This window comes from Meles meles, chromosome 7 (assembly GCF_922984935.1).
Source record: "Meles meles chromosome 7, mMelMel3.1 paternal haplotype, whole genome shotgun sequence".
NCBI classification, from domain to species: Eukaryota; Metazoa; Chordata; class Mammalia; order Carnivora; family Mustelidae; genus Meles; species Meles meles.
Genome location: NC_060072.1, coordinates 38,149,961 through 38,171,661, shown reverse-complemented (window position 1 = coordinate 38,171,661; position 21,701 = coordinate 38,149,961). Strand labels below are relative to the sequence as shown.

The 21,701-nt window shown below is 36.7% G+C and overlaps 1 protein-coding gene across 3 annotated transcripts in view; it reads right to left on the bottom strand.

Annotated features, from left to right (window-relative positions):
• LIN7A (lin-7 homolog A, crumbs cell polarity complex component) overlaps positions 1–21,701 on the bottom strand; it is a 124,596-nt gene that overhangs the window by 36,189 nt on the left and 66,706 nt on the right. For 2 of the 3 annotated variants that reach the window (XM_046010812.1, XM_046010815.1), the window contains exons 3-4: positions 3,889–3,960; positions 1,313–1,522 (exon numbers count right to left, since the gene is read on the bottom strand). In XM_046010812.1, the coding sequence (XP_045866768.1) occupies positions 1,313–1,522; positions 3,889–3,960 (282 nt within the window). The remainder of the gene's footprint in view (positions 1–1,312; positions 1,523–3,888; positions 3,961–21,701) is intronic. The other variant, XM_046010813.1, reaches the window with a different exon arrangement.

The window sequence follows — 21,701 nt, the reverse complement described above, 5'->3', positions numbered from 1 at the left end:
ATACTGTCTTTTGATCTTCCCTATATATTCAGATGAACTATAGTAAATTCATACACTGAGGTACAGATTACTTTGTGACATACTTGAATGACCTAGCTCAACTAGAAAGTTGGACTCTGAAATGATCAGTAGAACTATGCTTTGAAAAAGTCATAGTTACCTAAAGGTCAACAAGAAAGCTCATCTCAAAGCATTGTTACATAGAAAAAAGTAAATGAAATGGTAATTTTAGAACTGGAATGCTGAAAGGACATAGAATATTCATGGATTGATGATTTTGATGTCCATCGGAGGTCAGCAGAGTTGAATGAGTAATCTGGGGTTCTGTAAAACTACTAATTAGGCCAAAAAAATAAAAAAAGAAACAAACAAAATACAAGATATAAATACACAAGAATTTACCCCCTCGTTACCAATATCACATTCCAGATATGTTTTATTTTAGATGTTGTGTTCTAAGCAGAGATCAACATGGCCACAAATAACCCAGATCTAGTTAATTAAAATCTTAAGTTCTCAGGAAAAAGCTGTTAGGAGAATAAGACACAGGTGAACACTGATCTGTTCCTATTTAAACTTCTGAAATTTATGCTTTTCAGTTATTTTTGATGTAAGTAGAAGTTAGGGGGAGAAAATGATTCAGATAAAGCTACTTCTTAAGCAAGTCCTTATTACATACGGAGGTAATGGCATTCAAAGAATGCAAGGGTATGAAAAAAAAATATGTTCATACTTCTACTTTAAAATGTTATATATTTTAATCTGCCTTAACTTCATGCCAAAATGAAAATATACAGGATGAATATATAACATAATCAAGCTTTTTGGGGGAAGAGGCTAATATATTTTTATTAGAGCTGTACATTAAGGAATTAGCTGTGCGTTATCTTTTTCCATTAAAATTATCCTTCTTCTTTAATTAAAATAAATACAGGGTGAGGAGTTTTATCTTTATTTCTTAAATGCATATATTTCTCTATAGTAATTTGAATAAAAAGTGCCTTGAGATTATTATGTTCTTCTAAATATTAAATCCATTAGAGTGTCATATCGGGGAAATTTCTACTACTTGGGATGACTTCTTGGGATGGTTTTCTAACTAGTTCATACTAATCATACCCAAACCAACGAAACGAGACCTGAAAACTATACAAAATGACTGCTTTTGTAGGTTTGCCGTCCATCATACGCTGAGGAAGCCGTTTGGACGCAAAATTCTGATTTCTTCTAGGTTTTCAACATTGACTTCAGTAACAGCAGGGGGGAGAAATGTGCTCAGGGGAGAAAACCTCTGGTTATTTTATGAACATACCACTCCGTTCACTGATAGCAGCTGGTCTCCCCTTTTGAGGCCTCCGTGTCTTTCCGCCACCCCTCCAGGAATGATGCGAGAGATATAAATGGGGGAATTTTGCTCCTTTCCTCCCATCACGTTAAAACCAAGGCCTTCATCAGTCTTTGGCAGTTCGACTACCCGAGGGTGGGAGTGGCCTTCACTAGCTGCAAAAGCTGCAACTGTTGCCTGAAAGAAAAGATGGTCATTTGGTAATAAAACGAGGGAAATAAGGCTCTTCGTACGCTTTGCAGTGGGTAGGGTCGGGCAACTCCTCTTACTTTTATAGCATTCTCCTGTGGAAAAAAAGAACACGGTGGGGAGGGAGCTTGCTTCACTTAAATGTCATCTATGAGTCCTTTCTTTGGCAAAGCCCTAACTGGCTATTTCCGACTTTCTAGAATTTATCCATTATGGTACAAATTTCCCCTTTTCATCAAACTCTTTTCCAGGTACCAGAGGCACCTGAAATTCCTCCTTTTCCTGCACTCCAAAATAGGTTTGGTCCATAGACTACCTCTGCACCGTAGGCATGCGCCGATTCCGTGTACGTGTTGACCGTGAACACCGGAAGGGCAGAGATTACGTAATCTGCTTCTTTGTGTGACTCACAGTCTTGCCCAGTGCTTGCACAGAAATGCTCATGAATATTTACTCATATACAATAATATGTACTTAGAAGCACTTATACATATAAACTCTGGAGGATACGTATATAATCTCACTCTGGCCTGACCACTGGCTTTGCAAATTTAGTTTTTGGGGTTTTTTTGTTTATGTTTTTGGGGTTTCTTTCTTTATTTCTTTTTTGATTGAGGATACTTAAAGGAAAATAAAAGCTAAAACAATAGATTCAAACAGATTATTAGTATTTCACATCAATGTTTGGCATTATTATGAGACATCTTCTTATCTGGTAAGGATGTTTCCCCCTACATTTTACATTTACTATTTCACCTTCTATGGGGTGGTGGGCAAAAATGAGCAGCCTATGGTTTTATACCAACACGTCCAAAATTTCATTTAATATGGACATAGTTTTAAGATTCATCTATTAATTTTTAAAAATTAGTTGAACACAACTTACCATTAGTTCCCACCCCTCATGGAAAGAAAAGAACAGCCCTGAAGTAGTTTCTACCAAGAAAAGATTCTCTCCCGCTTCTTCTTTTCCACTTGCATTCACCTGCCTTAACCATAGTTGATTAGAGGCCTACCATAAAGTGATTTACTCCACACTCGGAAAATACTGATTACCAACCACTGTACGTTCGTCTCCACACACAGCATTGTCACATCCATTGAGCATTATGCTACTGTCTGCATTTAGTGAAATTTAGTGAATGATATGGAAATAATGGCTTGTTTTTAGCTACATGCATTTGCTCATGCAAACCTCATCGTCATGCATAGATTTTAATGGCTGACATGGATGCAATGCAGACAGCCCAGAAACAACCAGAAAATATTGTGCTATTGCAACAGTATGCTGCTATCCTGCTGTTCTACATGAGTAAGAAATGAGAATGGTAAAACACTACATAATTCACTTTCCCCTTAATTAAACCATGTAGGGATCATTTTTCTGTGTGTGTTCCACTTCAGTACAAGCAAAGCAGGATATAATGATAATAACACTCTCTTTTTGTCTGGGTTCAAAACAAAACAAAACAAAACAACTTACAAATCTACAGTGTTCAGTTACAGAATGACAACTAAAAAAATCAGGAGAGAAACCAAACAAGGTGATACAACACAAAAGAATTAAATGGAAAATGCTGATTATTTTCACGAGTTCTTGTTTCTTGTACATTATTAGAAAGAGAAGAGCTTTTAAAAAGCAAGTTGTTGTGCGTCTATTATAACACTTCTGTGTTCGTAAAATAAGAACTACATCAGTGATCTTAGTTTTAAAACTGTTGTTTCCTAATGGTCTGTTTTCCAGATAATTTCATGATCCCATTGCTATAAGATTTCTGTTAGGGTAAGAGTTCCATAGATTTCTCTGCAGTCTCTGGATTTGAGTCTTCAAGGAACAAATGTGGTCAGTACCACAAAAGGTGACGGGCTTTCCCATTAGGTCAAGCTCACATTCTTTCAGCAAACTACCCACCGCTCCGCTGAAGACAAGGAAGAATCCTAGGTCAGTGGGTCTCAGGGGAGTTCCCTTCAAGTCTGACTCAAGTCAAATCTTCCGACTTGTGTAAATAAATCTTCATGCACTGAATCGGGAACAAGTTCTTTTGGATCAGAGACACGTGTCAGAAAACCACGTGCATCTCATACAATGATCCAGTAGATTTGCTTGTGCCAAATGGACGTTTAGTGAGTTTAATGAAATCATTCTCCTTTCTTAAGCTACAGAAGCAGCAGAAACGTTCAATTTTCCATTAGAATTTTTACCTGGGAAGTAGTACTGGTTCTAGACTCTGGGCTGCCACTGATGTCTAAATTCTCTTACAGTGTACACACGAGAATACCTGAAACACACACGCGCACAATCAATTACTAGATCACTGGGGTCAAGTATATTTTCAAAGTTACTCAAGCCTTACCTTTGCTGTGGCCCTGGCACGGAATTCAGGACAGCCATTAACAGTGATCGTTTCATGCATGTATTGATACACCTAAAATGTTCACATAAAAAAAAGAATGGGTAAGAACATTACAAATATCAATTCTTTCATTGCAATAGGATGACAAAATTTCATTGTAAAACGCAAGTTCTGTGTCACAATGTGAAATAGCTCTGGGTCAGTTATCCTGGTGATTGGGACCAAAAGTCCTTCCTCCTTTTTTTTTTTTTGGTAGGCGAGGGTTGCAACAGAGAAGATGAACATTTTTATTATTGGCTATCTGCATTCATCAAGTATAAAAACTTTTATATTTGGTTTTATAAAAACTACTTTGTCAGTAAGAATTTTTACCATTTCATAAAGTGTTGTCTCTCAAATATGTGATAACATTATATATATATATATATCCTGAATCTAAGGAACACTTTAATTTTTTTTTTAAGATTTTGTTTATTTATTTGACAGAGAGAGAGAGAATGAGAGAGGGAACACAAACAGGGGGAGTGGGAGAGGGAGAAGCAGGCTTCCCCTAAGCAGGGAGCCTGACATGGGACTCGATCCCAGGACCCTGGATCATGACCTGAGCCAAAGGCAGATGCTTAACCACTGACCCGTGGCACCGCTAAGTAACACTTTTTTTTTTTTTTTTTTTTTTTTTTTTTTTTTTTTTTTTTTTAAATATTTTATTTATTTATTTGACAGAGAGAGATCACAAGTAGGCAGAGAGACAGGAAGAGAGAGTGAGAGGGAAGCAGGCTCCCTGCCGAGCAGAGAGCCCGATGCGGGACTCGATCCCAGGACCCTGAGATCATGACCTGAGCCGAAGGCAGCGGCCCAAACCACTGAGCCACCCAGGCGCCCGCTAAGTAACACTTTAAAAATAATTTTCAGGGTGCTGCGGTGGCTCAGTCAGTTGAGCGTGGGGCTCTTGTTCTCTGCTGAGGTCATGATCTCAGGGTAGTGAGATATAGATAGAGCTCAGCACAGAGTCTGCTTATCCCTCTCCCTTTGTTCTTCCCCCCACCTCCGTGCCTGCTCCCGCACTCTCTCTCTCTCTCAAATAAATAAATCAAATCTTAAATAGTTTCATAAATTAATATTCCACAAATCTGGGTGAACAATATCTTTTCTTTGCATGTTGGAAAGTATGTTACCATTCATGACACATATTCATAATTCATAAATATAGAAGATAAGTGGTATTCGGGGGCAGGGACAAGTAAAGAGAGAGATTCTTAGGACTAGTTGCAGAGAGGAACATATCAGCTATGGGCTCATGTTAACATTTAAATGAAATAAAAAGAACAGAAGTAAAATCTGGACTCATATTGATATTGCACTAAGCACATAGTTTTTGCTGACTAATGGACCAAAGTTGAAGACTTGCAGTCTAACTGGGGAACTATGAGGTCCTGGTTGAACCACTTCACCAGTTTGACCCTCTTTTTGCCCATCTGAGAAATGGGTAAAGAATATTTATTTAGTATAGTTTTCTACTTGAAGTAATACTTTCAAGAAATAATACTCTGGCACCTAAAGACCACTCCTTAAATAGCAGGTATTATTATTAATTACGATTTTAGGCACAACTCTGAAAATTGTTAGAATGTAGTAGAAAAAAACTGTTTTCCTTCTAAATTGTCAGGGATAGGATTATAAAACCTGTATATCAGTGCTAAAATACATTGCTTCATCATAAATAAGCTTAAGTATAGAGAAGGACCCTTAAAACATAGTTTGAAGACGACTTTTGGGAAAAGAAACCAGTAAGGTTAAATACGTTTGACTCTGCCCATTTTAAAGATTTAAACAATAAAGTTGTAAAAAATCAATTATATGATGTGTAGAGAGAGGTAAAAGTCCATTTGAAATTTTGCTGGGGTATTTTTTTGAGAGTGACCCATTAGCTACTTCAGTAAAAGATGAAGTAGAAAATTATTTTCCACACTTAAGTAAAAAGTTATTAAAGTGAATTCAGAATGTGATTCATGCATCCATTCAACAATCATTCTCTCAGTGTCTCAGATGGATCTCTTCCTGACATTTCTTAGCTGGCTCGTCATTTCTCAAATATATTTGGTTGAGTCTCCATTAATGCTGACACATCTTTCCCAAGGGGCATGTTTAGAAGGAAAAAGACCAGGTGGCCTGGACTAGAAAGGTAGGGGCACCGTTCAGAATCTACCACTTGGCCTTACACTTCACTAAGAAGTAGTAAGAAGTCTGAATGGGAAGGGAATAGTTTTCCAGGAAAGCATTTGTGCAGCCCGAGACTTGTTAATGCAAATTCTCTGGGTTACCAGCTGCTTAACATGTTTCCATGTTATTTCCTTGAAAGTGCATCACTTTGTTTGGGAGAGATCTCTCTTCCACAAATTAATTCTACTTATTTGACCTTACAGACCATTTAAGAGCAAGATTCTCCTTACTCTGCTTTTCTTGTTAATAATCTCTCTTAAAGGGGCACCTGGGTGGCTCAGTGGGTTAAAACCTCTGCCTTCGGCTCAGGTCATGATCTCAGAGTCCTGGGATTGAGCCCCGCATCTGGCTCTCCACTCAGCGGGGAGCCTGCTTCCCTTCCTCTCTCTCTCTGCCTGCCTCTCTGCCTACTTGTGATCTCTGTCAAATAAATAAAATCTTTAAAAAAACAAATCTCTCTTAAATCTGATGCCTTCATTCTACCTTTTTTCTAAAAGATTTTTATTTATTGATTTGAAAGAGAGAGAGAGAGCGAAAGAGAGCGAGCACAAGTAGGGTGAGAGGTGAGAGGCAGAGTGAGAAGCAGGCTCCCCACTGAGCAGAGAGCCCGATGTGGGGCTTAATCTTGAAACACCAGGATCAAGACCCAAGCCAAAGGCAGATGCTTAACCAACTGAGCCACCCAGGAGCCCCTCCTTCGTTCTATGGTAACTCATTATCTCTTGCTCAAAGCTCTGTATTAGTGTCTTCATTGGGTCTCCCACCACCAAACACTATTAACTTTAGTTACCATTGTCAACGACATAACTGACCATTTGACTATTGTGCTTTTAGCTGTCTTCAACTCTTAGAGTAAAGGTTGCAAAGTCAGATGACTCAAGGAGTTAAACCAATGACAATAATGCAGAACCCAGCCTTTTCTCATAATTTCATTTCCCTACTTGTTCTCCTCCACCCTCACTGTTCCCCAAACATATCACACCTTTACAGCTGCCTACATTGTTGCATATACCGTTTGCTCTGTTGGGAATGCCCTTTCACCTGGCAGCCCCTTGTTTATCCCTGCTTAACGCGATGCTAAAAGACCCAATTATCATTTTCTCCATTCCTTGTTCCTGGCTTCATCGGAGCAGAGAAATCTCTCCCTCCTTAGTTTTAAACCATTTGAATTTGTCTGGAGTCATTTTGGTGATCTTTTCCAGGGAAAGTTCTATCCTTGCTGGCATCCAAGGACGTTTATGAGGACGATCATTAGCAAATAATGAGGAGGTTGTCATCAACGGATGAAAGCAGAAAGAAATTTTGTGAGTTTCTAAAATAAAGTCAGTAAAAATTTAAGAATAATTATCTTTAATATTCCAATTTGAATTGTGAATTAAAAAGTGGAGTATGCAAGAGGCAGCTTTATGGATAGATAATCCACAGAGCCTGCAGATGCCACACATTCATTGTATGTTCCGGGTCAGCTACTTGATTTCACTTCAATTTTCTCATTTGCAACATAAACCTTAGAGTTATAACTAACTTCTAGGTCTGTTAAGAGGATTAAATGAGGTCAGAGCAGTTTGCAGCACCTAACAAGTTTATAAAAAAATGAGTTATTATTATGATGATGATGATTAAAATTCAATGTTTCTCAATTTATTTGACACTGGGATCTTTTGGGAAGGATCTCCTGGGACTGGTAGTCCATGAACACATTTTACAGAGAATCGATGGGAGGCTGTAGTTCTCAGCTGGGGTTGTTTTTGCACAGTAGGAGACATTATTTGGCAATGTCTGGAGACATTTTGGGTTGTCACCAATGTGGAGGGGGATGGTGTTATTGGCATCTATTATTAGAAGACCGAGATGCTGCTAAATAGCCTAAAATGCTCAGACTAGCTCTCCAGAACAAAGAACCATCTGCCAAAATGTCAATAGTCTTGAGATAGAAAAACTGGAACTAAGAAATCATGCTCTATCATTTCGTCTTATACATAATTAATAGTCAGCCATAAAAAGACACTTGTGTAGCACTGGGTAAAGGATCTTGTAAAGGATCCTGTAAAGGATCCAAAAAAAAAAAGGGTCTTGTTCAACAAATATCTTTTAGAGTAAATAGTCATGATTCTGGTGAGTATTTGATGAAGACTTGTTCGAGGCCAAGTGTAATACTAAGCATTTTATATCTGTAAGTTCATTTGAGGCTCACAACTTAAGGCTCAGGCCACAGAGCCACAGAGACAGGAACATGCCTGTGACCACACAGGTAATGGCAGATTCGATGTAGAGATTCCTACATCAAATGTAGGAATGTAATTGCCTCCTAAATCTTCCCTCTTTCAACCACATGAGGCTTTCTTATTGAGATAGCATCAGACTACTATTATTTTGGCAGCACTGGGGAAACAAAAACTTGGAGATGTCACCAATATTTGTTTATATTTGGAATAAATCCATCTAGGTTGAATATGATCCCTACCATTATACAAGTGGTGGCTGCAAATGTATCATACGATTTGGAAACTAACAAATTCATCAATCCAAATGAAAGTGAAATAGCATTTTTAATTCTTTTATTACTATAATGTACTAAGAGCCAAAGAAAAGAAGCCAAATATTATTGTTAGTCTTTTCTTCTGTAAGGCATTGCAGATTCTGATCCGTTGGTTTTTAAACACTGGCTGACATGGTCGAGTTGGAAAGTCAAGTCAAAACTGGGAGATATTAGTTCTATTTCCATTAGCTATGTTGCCTTATGAAAGTTACTGAGCTCATCATTTTCCGGGGACAAAATGTATCCCCACCTATCTTACTTTTTAAAGACAATTGTGCAAACATTTGTAAAACTTTGAAGGAAGTTGTTATAGGAAGATAAAATATTTTACCAGATGCCCTGAAGAGAATTCTTAAAGGGAAAACAGAAAATGGTTGCATGAGCTTCAATCAGGGACAGTGGGGCTTACAGTTTCCAGAATCAGTTGGGTCTCCAAATGTCTGGACAATTTCAGCTACAGCATTTCTAAGAACTTTCCATTTGGGTAAGATGGGTTTAATTTTCCTACCGATAGTCAAGTGCAAATTTGCTAATATCAGGGTTTAGACACTGAGAAAGGAGAGACTAAAATGTAGTTTAAAAAAAAAAACCCAGACTCTAAAGATAGCAGAGTTCCATTTAATATTTACTCGAATAATATAGCAATCAGAAATTCTCTTGGCTGAAAGTAGCAGAAAATCCAATTTCAGTGGCTAAAACAAATAATAAAGAACTTCCAAAAAGTCAAGAATAAGAAAACAATCCAATTAAAAGTTGGATAAACTCTTTGAACAGACATGTCATCAAGGAAGATCTATGGGTGACAAATAAGAGGATCCTCATCACCACAGATACTCAATATCATTAGTCACTAGGAAAATTCAAATTAAAACCATAATTAGATGCATCTACACTCTCTTAATATGTCTAGACTTTTTAAAAACATTGACAACACCTACTATGGGAAAGAATGTTGAACAACCAGAACTCTTGTACATTGCTGGTAGGAATGCCAAATGGCACAGCCACTTGCGAAAACAGGATAACATTTTGCTATGAAGTTAAACCTACACTTATCTTAAGCTTCCCTTATCTACTTCCAGCTATTTGTCCAAGATAAATAAAAACATATATTCATAAAAAATGGTGGGCAAATATTTATAGCAGCCCTCTTCATACACACCACAAACTGGAAACAATTCAAATAGCCTCCAACGCCAAATGAGTAATTAAATGGAAGTACATCTGTACAAAGGAATACTGCTTGGCAGTAAAAAGGAAGAAACTACTCATACATGCTACGATGTAGATGAATCCCAAATGGGTGTTGCTTAAATGAAAGAAGCCAGAATCCAAAACTATTTCATTTCTGTGACACTCTGGGAAAATAATAGGAACAGAAGATAGATCAAAGTTGCCAGAAGCTGGGGATGGGGAAGAGTTGACGACCAGACATGAAGCAATTTTGGGGGTCTTGGAACTCCTAATCTTGACAATGGTGATGATCATATGATTGCCTATGACAGTTAAAACTCTTAGAATTGTACACTGAAAAGAAGAAATATTATTACTTTATGTAAATTATACTTCCATGACCCAACTTTTAAAAAAAGCAGAAAATATTTTGAAATGAAAATATTCTGAAACTTCATCATGATTTTGGAAATGAAAAACAAAGGCTTTGAAATACAAAGAACAACATATATTTAAAGTGCTTAGTAGAATGAAAAGATGACATCAGTTCCCATGCCTTAAAGTTTATAAATGTGGAAAGCAACATATACTTTAATGGATGGTAACATTTCTTTAAAGTACAGGATGCTCCAGAGATTTTGTAGTACCTCATTACGAAGAGGCTGGCTCCTAAAATGTCAATAGAATCACAATTAGGATTAAATACACTCCTCTATATCAGTGACTAGAAAAAAGAAATAAACCTTTCAGCAACATTGTGAAAAATGAAAATTACATTAGGTAACTTGAGAAGGAAAAAAAAAAAAGTGGAAAGACAAACGATCAGAATTATTAGAGCAAATTAATGAGAAACAAAGTCCAAATGGGAAAATGATATGGTCCAAATCCCACTACATTACAGTGTTCATTAGGACTTATGAAATCTATAGTTTTATTTAAAAAGCAATTAAGAATGCACATTTTGAAGATAAGAAAAAGCCAGTAAAAGTATTAAGACTGATACTTGTATCTATATTTATAATTTTTAATGGTTTTCTTGATTTTTCAGATTTGGAAACTCAGGTAAGAGTTGAATAAAGAAAGTTATTTGATATGGTATCTTGATTTCAAAATATTTAAATATTCTAATGATATTAAAAGCAAAGGTTGAGCCCTTTTCATATCCTTTTATAATTACAGCCACTTGGGTAGTTGGACAACATCTACAATATTAAGTCACAATATACCTATCATAATATACTAAAAATATGGAAGGTTTTCTGAAAGCAGATTTTAGGCAGGGGAGGTATTAAAATGAATTTGTGGCTCTAAATTTAACTGCATTTAGTGGAGTGGAGTCCATGCATGCAAAAATCAAGTGCCTTGATGTGGATGTGTATATTATAATTTATATGGCTAAAATAAAATAGAGACAGAGCTTAAGTTACTGAAAATACAATCTGTTTATTTTAAGAGATTTTGTAGAAATAATCCCAGATCAACTGAAAAATTGGTTCATCTATTAACGAAGAGATAGTTCAAAAAATACCTAACTTTTGCCTTGAGTTTTTCTTCCATTTTGGAAAAATGGCAACCATAAATAAATGTTATGTATTTAAAACTATAACTATTTATCTATCATATCTATCTATCTATATATAGATATCTATCTATCTATATATACTATATAGATATAGATATACTATACTATATATATACTTTCCATATGCTTTTGTAGCAGCCAAACATTTTGTTTAAACATTTTGTTTAAAATTGCAGTGTTAGAATTCCTATAAACTAAGGAATTTAAGGTATAAAACTTCATGTCTAGAACGAACCAACCATTGTTTGCAAAAAGGAACGAAAATGACACATACTGGTTACCAGTCCTGTCTGCTACAATTAAACCATCAAAGGTCAAATTAATTCTGTGAAAGTCCAAGAAGGATAAAATTTCCAGAGTTATGTCTTTTTCTACAGCTTTCTAATAGCCATCAACTTTGATGAAAATGTGCCACCCGCTGGACAAGAAAAATATTGACAGGTATAAAGAAGCAAAGGGCAATACATCTCTATTAGGCTGAAATGATTTGCAAAAGAGGGTTCAGTCATTAAGGCAGACAATTGATAGTATTGTTGGAATAATCAATATGGCGACTGACATCGCTTCCAGAAATGGACCTTGAAGTAGAAGCCTTCCTCCTTGGTTCAGTGACAACTGTGCCATGTAAAATACTCTATATCCTCAAACCAGGAAGGGGAAGATAAATGGACTCTGCAGTTTTTAGTCATAAAACACACAAAATACCTTTTTTTAGGCAGTATGCCTCAAAACTTCATTTTTTTTTCAACAGTGCTGGCACAGTATATAGTAAATGCTTTAGAAAGAGAGCACTTCCTTTCAGCACTGAAGAAAAAATCCTCAATTAAAAATTGCCAATACAACTACTGTTCTCCAGAAGCCAATCGGCTTTCCTACAGAGCCTTCTACTTCACCAGTCTCCTGCCAAGATACAGCTGACAACTAAGTCATCAACAGGATGGCATTACCTAAAATTAAAAGCAAAAATAAACAAACCATAAACACTGAATTTGAAGATCTTAAACAAATATGACATTTTGGGACTAAAAACTTCTGGCCCTTCCTCTCCCATGTTAGCCTCTGCATACCTGTTTACTTTTTGTCCCAGTAGCCATAGGGAAGGAAGACCTATTGCTCATGTGATTGGTCAGCAACCAGGAACTGTGGTACTGTGGTAGTGATACTAGTGGTACTGATCGTGTTTCTAAAAGCTCAGCCGTCATGAGACACCCCTTCATCCCTTTCTGTATCCATGTCACAAGAAATCAGGCAGGAGATGCCTACCTGGGGCAGATGTAGCTGGCCGTGTTGTTTCATAGTCTACTTTCGCAGGCTTAACCAGACATCGCAAATTCAGACTGGAGAAAAAGTAGGTTCATTTAGGTGTCTGGGCCCAAAATTCATGATCTAATCTATGTTTTACCAGACAGAGCTGCCCTACAGAGGATTTGGTTACTTTCATGCAATTAACAAAGCAGTAATATGTTTCTTATTTGGTTTTGGTCCTTTCATCTAGCGTCCTTGGTTGGTAACTCCCTGAGAAGGAAGGGTGAAATGCAGAAGAGGATTTGAGCTCTCCTGGACCCACTGGCTGTGAAAACATCTTAACAGCGCAGACACTTCAGGTTTGTCTCTCACAATCCACTTGTGCATGTCCAAGCTCAACTACGTGACTCAGACTTTCTGCTGCCATGTGACACGTGCCATCTATGACTTTCTTCAAAGGACGCCGAGTAGACCACAGCAGTAGAAAAGCTGAATTGAAAGGGTCCATAATTTGTGACCAATCCCATGTCTTAGAGGATTTATGTGAAAATAGTATTATTCTGCTGAAGGAAAACATAGCCTCAAATTACAAGTGATCTCTAATGCTTGGAGTTAGATAAAGATGAAGAATATTTTGAATATTCAAAATGATGCCTTTAAACATCTACCCATCTGCCTCACCAAGTTACAATGGAACTAGGAGTTTTTTTGAAATGTTGTTTATAGGTTAATGCTAACAAGAAGAACCATTAAAGTTCTCCAGCACTCTACTGCCTAACTGATGTGGGAGGGATGAGAGGACCCTTAAGGAGGGTATTCTGGGGTCACTTAACAATGAGGATTAAATGCCCCTCTCACACCTGACAGTAAATGGCACATCTTTTAATTTGTTTTTGGTTTTGTAGGGACTCAGTAGCAAAGCCTCAAAACTATTGGTATGTTACATAACACAGTCCTCAGATCTCTACTAATTGTGAAATTTCCAGAGGTTATTTATATCGCTTGTTTTAAATGAATTAAAATGACAGTACTTATACTTATTTTTCCAAAGGGAAGAGAAAATATTTTGTTCAGTTTTATAGTTTTGCAACTAATTATTCTGTTATATAAAAGTACAATAATTGTTAGGCTATAAAACTGAGGAATGGCTATAATTTAAAAAAAACTGTGTCATTAACTATTAATTTCTCTACTTATTTTTATGATGGGTTTATATTTCCTAGCGGGTTCTTTACACATATAACTTTCATAAAGTAAGACAAATTAAATGCTTTGTACAAATCATTTAATAACTGTAGGAAAAAAGGGAGATCATAAATAACAGCATTTCCACAGGGTCCACATGGCAGGTGGCCAAGCCACCAGGGAGAAATCTCTTTCCTTATGGTTGTCTAAAAAAGAATTCCCTTAAGGCAGCTGTTCCCATCCTGTCCTTGTTACACAGCCAGAGTCCTCTGTGACAGGAAATGCCTGAACAAAATGTTGGGAAGATGTCATATCCAATTAGTCTAACACCATTCAAAGGGACTGGATTATCTCTATTTGTTTATTTGGGGTAAAATTCAAATGAGGCTTGGGGCTTAAAAATTTGTCTTGTTTTAGTGATTGGATTAAGATGATGTGACATTTCATGAAGGATCCCAAAACACGAGAATATTGCTCACTGGGAGCAATTTTAAAATTTAAAATCCACCAATGTACTTAAAATTTTGCAAGTGTTGTAAAATTCTACTTCTTAAAACAGGTCTTTATGTGGTAAGTGAACTAATCATTTGGGTCATTTCAGTGTATATGGTCATTGCCACAGGAGTCATATGAACTAATAAGTAAACACTAAAGAAAAACTCAACTCAGTTATTAAAAACCAACCCGATTATTCAGTTGACTGAATTGAAATTATTATGGCTAATAATAGGTTTCCAGAGGTAGCAATAAAAATACAGGATGCCCAATTAAACTGGAATTTCAGACAATGTTAGATTTTTAGTTTAAATATGTCCCACATAATATTTGGGACATCAAAAATGGATTGTGGTTGAAAAGGAGACTATTATAGTTTGGGAGGCCAGAAATGTTGGATAAAATTCAGAGCAAAATAGCCAATACAATTGAGGTGTAGACTGAACGGAACTTGGTGTTAGTAGGCTCTGGGTGAGAAAAGATGGAAAGAGTTCCAGTGTGGAGTTGTGGGCAGGGATGCAGGATAATGGATTTGACTTTGGATGATATTGCTTGAGTTGTGATCTCCAAGAAATGTTCAGTAGATGGCTAGATATGTAGATCTGAAGCCCAGAGGAAGAATATAGACTATAAGATACAATTTGTGAGTTATCTACTTAGTTGGCAAATGAAGCCAACTTTGTGTATATGTTATCCTCTAGGAGAAATTTAGAGTGAGAAAATGGGGTCTTGAGGGGCTGGCTCTAACATCTACTTATGTAATTTATAAACGGAGCCTCAGTCTTATATTGAACCAATGGAGCCAAGTCATCTTTTTTTTAACTTAAATAATTCACATATATGCCTTTTCCAGTGAAATATATCCAGAGTTGGTGGGTATTAAGGCAGGCACGTACTTCATGGAGCACTGGGTGTGGTGCATAAACAATGAATCTTGGAACACCGAAAAAATAAAATTAAATTTTAAAAAATAATAACAAAATAAAAGGAAAAGAAAAAGAAAAAGAAAAAAAAACTATATCGAGGAGAAAAAGAATAAAAATAAATACATTTTTAAAAAGTGAGTTAACAGCAAATATAATTCACATACATTATAGAAAATTTGTACAATATAGAACTGTACAAGCAAAAAATTAAAATAATTTGTAATTCCATATTAGGATACAACCACTGTTAACATTTTGGGAGATTTATTTCTAGTCTGTTTTATTTGTTCAATTTAAAAATCAACATCAATTCAGTCACTATATGCTTCTTGTAATCTGATGTTTTACTTAAAATATTGAGAATGTTTTCCTCATGTATTAAATACTCTTTCACATTATTTTAATGGTGTCATCGTATTTAATCTTATACTGTGCCATATGTATTTATGAAAAGATGAGAGAAAAATAAAAGGCACTCTATACCTTATGTACAGATCTTATCATCTGTCCATGTGAAAGAGTTCATCAATTACCATTTTTGCTGTATTTTATACACTTGATATTTATTCATTCCTACCTCTTCTTTCTTATGTTCAGATAGACTCAAGAAAATACAGACCCATTTAATTGTAACTAGAAGTCTGTTAAAAAATGGAATAAATGGGGTAGGGTCAATAGAAAAGAGAAGGACTATAATTACTTCCTGATCAAATACAGTATGTTCACTGCTAAATATACATTAGACTTGTCTTGATTTTCTTTAAATCCTAAGCATATAAATATAACACATAAAATTAAACTCTGCATTTTACCAATTAGATCATAACCAGCTCATTAAAACACAAAAACAGATGGTATACATGATCATTGCTCATCAGAATCCTCATGGCAAAACCATGCTAGGTAGTGAGTGGGTACTGACTGTCATAAAAAAGTGTGCATTAGGGGCACCTGGGTGGCTCAGTGGGTTAAGCCGCTGCCTTCGGCTCAGGTCATGATCTCAGGGTCCTGGGATCGAGCCCCACATTGGGTTCTCTGCTCAGCAGGGAGCCTGCATCCCCCTCTCTTTCTGCCTGCCTCTCTACTTGTGATCTCTCTCTCTCTCTCTCTCTCTCTGTGTCAAATAAATAAATAAAACCTTTAAAAAAAAAAAAAAAAAAAAAAAAAAAAAAAAAAAAAAGTGTGCATTAGTAAAAATCCTATTGGTGACAGACATGATTTTTCAACCATAGAAGTTTGTTGCTAATGCAAAAAGGAATTGGGATCAGATCACGTGACTTATTTTATAATCTACTAATTACTTTTGTTCTATTTTCCTTTTTTCTTTCTATTTGATTACTTAAGAATTTACTGATGTTAAAACTGAGTTACAAACAGTTGAATAAAAAGAGAAGATATTAACAAATTATTTTCAGTAACTCCCCATCTGTACCTCCTGCCAATTTAAGTGATACACAGAAACAAAATTTTCTTACACTCACTACAGGAAGCAATTCTTGCTATAGATAAAATTTACCCTAACAAGTAAGAAAATTACTAAAACATATTTCTGAAATTAAGTTATTACCAAAAAAAAAAAAGATTGCTTAATAAATGAAGTTTCAGAACAGGAGAGGCTACAGACACATGTTGAAAAATGAACAGAAAGAAGCCCGAGTTTTGGTCTGAGTTTTAATATGAAATTATTGCGTAATCACCGATTTTTCCAAATGCTCCATGGCTCCTTCTACTATTTAAAAAATGGTTTTAAAGTGAGTGCTAATTCCCCATTTAAAGACTGTGAGATAGGAGTTGTGCAGTCCTTGAAATAAATCTTCAAAATAGAGAAGTAGAAGATTTGGTTCTTTTCCAAAAAAGTTATCAGATGGCAGATGTCATAACCGTCAAAGCTCTGACCGAGTCTTCCAGCTTGCACTACCTTTACTGTGAGGCATATTTTGGTGATCTCTGGGAAACTTATAAAAATAGTTTTATCATAATTTCTGAGTCTCATGGAAAATGATAAATCATGAATCTTTATATTATTATATATTTTTATATATTAATTACATTCCTAGGCCTGATCTCTCCTCTTGAATGATTATTTGAAAATGAGCACTACAACTGATTCTTGTGACCTGCAGTAGTTAAGGTCTGTTAAGTGTCTGCAAATGCTGAACTAGCCAATACTGAACCATTGTTCCCAGGGAAACATAGGGCTAGGTTCCTTCGAGCCTCTGGTCACAACATCGTCATCAACCAACCAATTTATTAACTTGTTTTATGTGTGTTTTTGTTTAAAGACACTTAATTCAATAAACGTTTTTGATCTCTAACATTGACCTCAAGGCCAACAGCACTACCACTTACGCCGGAATGAAGTTAATCTAGGAAGAGCTTTCTCCTGGAAGGCACATCCCAGCCTTCTTGCAAGGAGGAACACTGGCCAGAACTTCAGTGCTATGCTTGGGGGTCAATCCCAACAGCAGAATCACCAACAAAAATGCAAAAATGAGATAGACTTGACACTAAACAGACCATGAAAAGAACACTTGTTTATGGCAGAGCACTGCCTTGCTTATTTTCAGCCAGGAACATGAGGTGACTCATGTTTTTCACAACTGTACACATATTCAAGAATGACCACAAAATAAATTTTAGTATATAAGTGAATTCATAAATACAGCATCCCTGAATAATGAAGACTGATTGTATGACGATAATTCATTTAAGAAGCTACAAAATGAAGAGCATCAGAACAGGCTTGCCTTTCCTGACACTGTCCCGGCTCACCATTACCAAAACACCAGACTACCCTCTGCATGGACAGGAGTTTTCCATTTCCTCTTCTCTGATGCGCTCTATTAAATTCAACCTCTGTTCAAGGCACCAGGCTTGGCTCTGTTCAATTAATCTCATAAAGTGCATAAAACGATCACTAAGTTCTAATTTGTCATCAAAGATGACCCCTAGCTCTTAAACATGTGCAGGTCTGAGAAAAGACAGGGAGGAAATGAAGGGGATTTTTTTTAAACTACTGGCTTAAGAACTCTAACAGAGTTAGAGTTCTATTTCAGGCTCATTCATTCAAGGGCTAAACAGACACACAGAAGTGATTTTGTTCTCCATTTTCTTGTTAGATTAAAAAGGTAATTGAAGCAGAGCAAGTAAGCAAATATAATTAAACACACTTTGTTTATGAAGGTAGAGCCTAAAAGTGTTCTAAGGCTGGTCATACAAAAGGGCAATGTGTCCTCTCAAAGATAAGAGAAAGAGAGAAAGAGAGAACAGAATCACTTATCCATAGGCGCACCCAAACTTAACCAGGTTGCTACTAATGACAGAATTTATTTGGCTTGAATTACCCGGACTGTTCTGGGCCCTCCCCCTCTATGCCGGTGAGTTTTTTACTTATATGTCCTATGACCATGATGGCTCATTCACCCAAGAAGGAGAGAGAGCTGGCTCAAAATAGCTCCCCTGGGGGTAAATAGGTTTTGAAAATGAGACTATTTTGGTCTGGCTCATCAGAAGTGGCATTTTGACATAGTTCTCTTAACATAGACAAGTATATTTAAAATGCTGTATTTTTCAATGACCAAGCAATGGCTACAACAGATATTTCTGGTCTTTACTCCATTCCATATCCCATCTAGTGGTATGGGTCAGCCTTGCAGGGAGACTGAAGAATAAATCGTCATGACTTTCAGGACACACACACCTTTTCAAGATCTTGATTTCAATTCTTTTGGATAAATACTCAGGTAGTTCTATTTTTAACTTTTTGAGGAAACTACATACCGTTTTCCACGACAACTGCACCATTTTGCATTTCCACTAACATATGTAAGGGTTCTAATTTCTCCACATCCTAACCAACATGCATTGTCCTCTGTTTAAGCTAAATGAAATAAGCTAGTTATAGAAAGACAAATATTGCATGATTCCACTTATGTGAGGAATGTTAAAACAATCAAATTAATAGAATCATACAGGGGCCTAATGGTTGCTAGGGCCTGGGGGAATGGAGAAATGGGAAATTACTAAACAATGGACATAAAGTTTCAATGAAGGAAGATAAATTCTAGAGACCTGCTGTACAACATTGTACCTCTGGTCAAAATTACTGCATTGTACACGTAACAATTTGTTAAGAGGATATATCTCATGCTAAGCATTCTTACGAGAATAAAATAACATTTTTTAAAAAATGAATAGAGTAAGGATATGTCTTGTGCATATCAACGGAAATTCTTTTTTAAAAGCTAACTGACAAAAGGCTTGTTTTCTGGAACATATTAAAATGTTCCTTTAAGGAAAGGGCAGAATCAAACATTCACTTAACCCCAAATTTTTTTCAGTTTTGTGAGAATCTCAGCTGCATTTTTGCAAAATTTCACATTTTTGTTCAATGTAAAAAGATGTTCAATTATATATTGACCATACTTATAAAAGGATTTGCTACAGATTATTTACACATGTCTTTCAATATTTTCATCTAGAAAAATCCCAAGAGTCAAAGTTACATTCCTAAGTGTAAGGACATATGATTGATACCGACTGTATTTCTTTCTTTATTGAAACCAATTCAGCTCATTCAAAATGACATGGCAAATCAATTTTAAGAGTGCATTCATAACAAATAACATGGAGGACATGGGGAGATGGAGAGAAGAGGGAGTTGAGGGAAACTGGAAGGGGAGATGAACCATGAGAGACTATGGACTCTGAAAAACAACCAGAGGGTTTTGAAGGGGCGTGGGGGGGGGAGGTTGAGGAACCAGGTGGTGGGTAATAGGGAGGGCACGTACTGCATGGAGCACTGGGTGTGATGCCAAAACAATGAACACTGTTATGCTGTAAATAAACAAATAAACAAACAAACAAAAACAAGTGCATTCACAAGGCTTGAACCCTCTGCTCCAATGATACCTGCACCACTTTAAATACCCCCACTCCACTTGGAACCTGCATAAGATTTTCCAAAGTTGGGTCAATATGAGAGCCAGGGGAAAAAAAAAAAAAAGCAAGAAAAGGGAATCACTTTACGACTGCAACAGAACACAGCAGAAATGATGTGGAGAAAATCATGGACTGTTTACATTGGCCATCTTTGGTAGAGGCATTTGAATTTTCTTGCTTTCAAAAATGATTGTTTTTCTTTGCCAGGAAGTAGGCATGTGTTTCCATTAGGGATATTGTTGGAAGATCCCTACAAAGAAAAACATCCGCATCATTATCACTACTGTCAGAAAACTTCTCTGGCAGACAGAGCAGCAAATGCCACTTGTCTCAAGCAACAGAAATGCTAACTCATTGCATAGCCCAGACCTGAAAATGAACTAAACTTCATTTAACTTTTGGAAGTGATATGCCAGGTTTAATTATAGTATGCAAGAAGAAAGACACCAAAATGCAACATTTTTTAATGTGAAAATATTTCATGAGACTTTTTATCTCTTGAGGAAAAAGTAGGTCAATTTTATCAACATTGAAGATGACGTGAATCTGAATGCTTTATTAACCTGTCCTTATGTGGGACAAAAATTCACCTTTGTGTTTCCATATCCTTCCAATTAAAGCCTATAAAAGAAAATCTACGTCTCAAAAGGGGGAAGAAAAGCTCAAAGATTAATCAGGTTGAAGTGCTTCATTACTACCTACCCTCAATCAGATAAATGCTATCCATTCAGATTGATACAAACAATCTCTCTCTCTGTCACTGATGATTCCTGTCACATTGCCCACTCATTTTTTTAAAAGATTTTATTTATTTATTTGATAGAGAGAGATCACAAATAGGCAGAGAGGCAGGCAGAGAGAAAGGAGGAAGCAGGCTCCCTGCTGAGCAGAGAGCCCAATTCGATCCTGCTGAGCAGTCGATCCCAGGACCCCGGGATCATGACCTGAGCCGAAGGCAGGGGCTTAACCCACTGAGTCACCCAGGTGCCCCTGCCCATTCATTTTTTTTTTTAATTAATTTATTTTTTTCAGCGTAACAGTATTCATTGTTTTTGCACAACACCCAGTGCTCCATGCAAAACGTGCCCTCCCTATTACCCACCACCTGGTTCTCCCAACCTCCCACCCCCGCCCCTTCAAAACCCTCAGGTTGTTTTTCAGAGTCCATAGTCTCTTATGGTTCGCCTCCCCTTCCAATTTTTTTTTTTATAAACATATAATGTATTTTTATCCCCAGGGGTACAGGTCTGTGAATCGCCAGGTTTACACACTTCACAGCACTCACGATAGCACATACCCTCCCCAATGTCCATAACCCCCTCCCCGTCTCCCAACCCCACCTCCCCCCAGCAACCCCCAGTTTGTTTTGTGAGATTAAGAGTCATTTATGGTTTGTCTCCCTCCCAATCCCATCTTGTTTCATTTATTCTTCTCCTATCCCCCTAACCCCTCATGTTGCATCTCCATGTCCTCATATCAGGGAGATCATATGATAGTTGACTTTCTC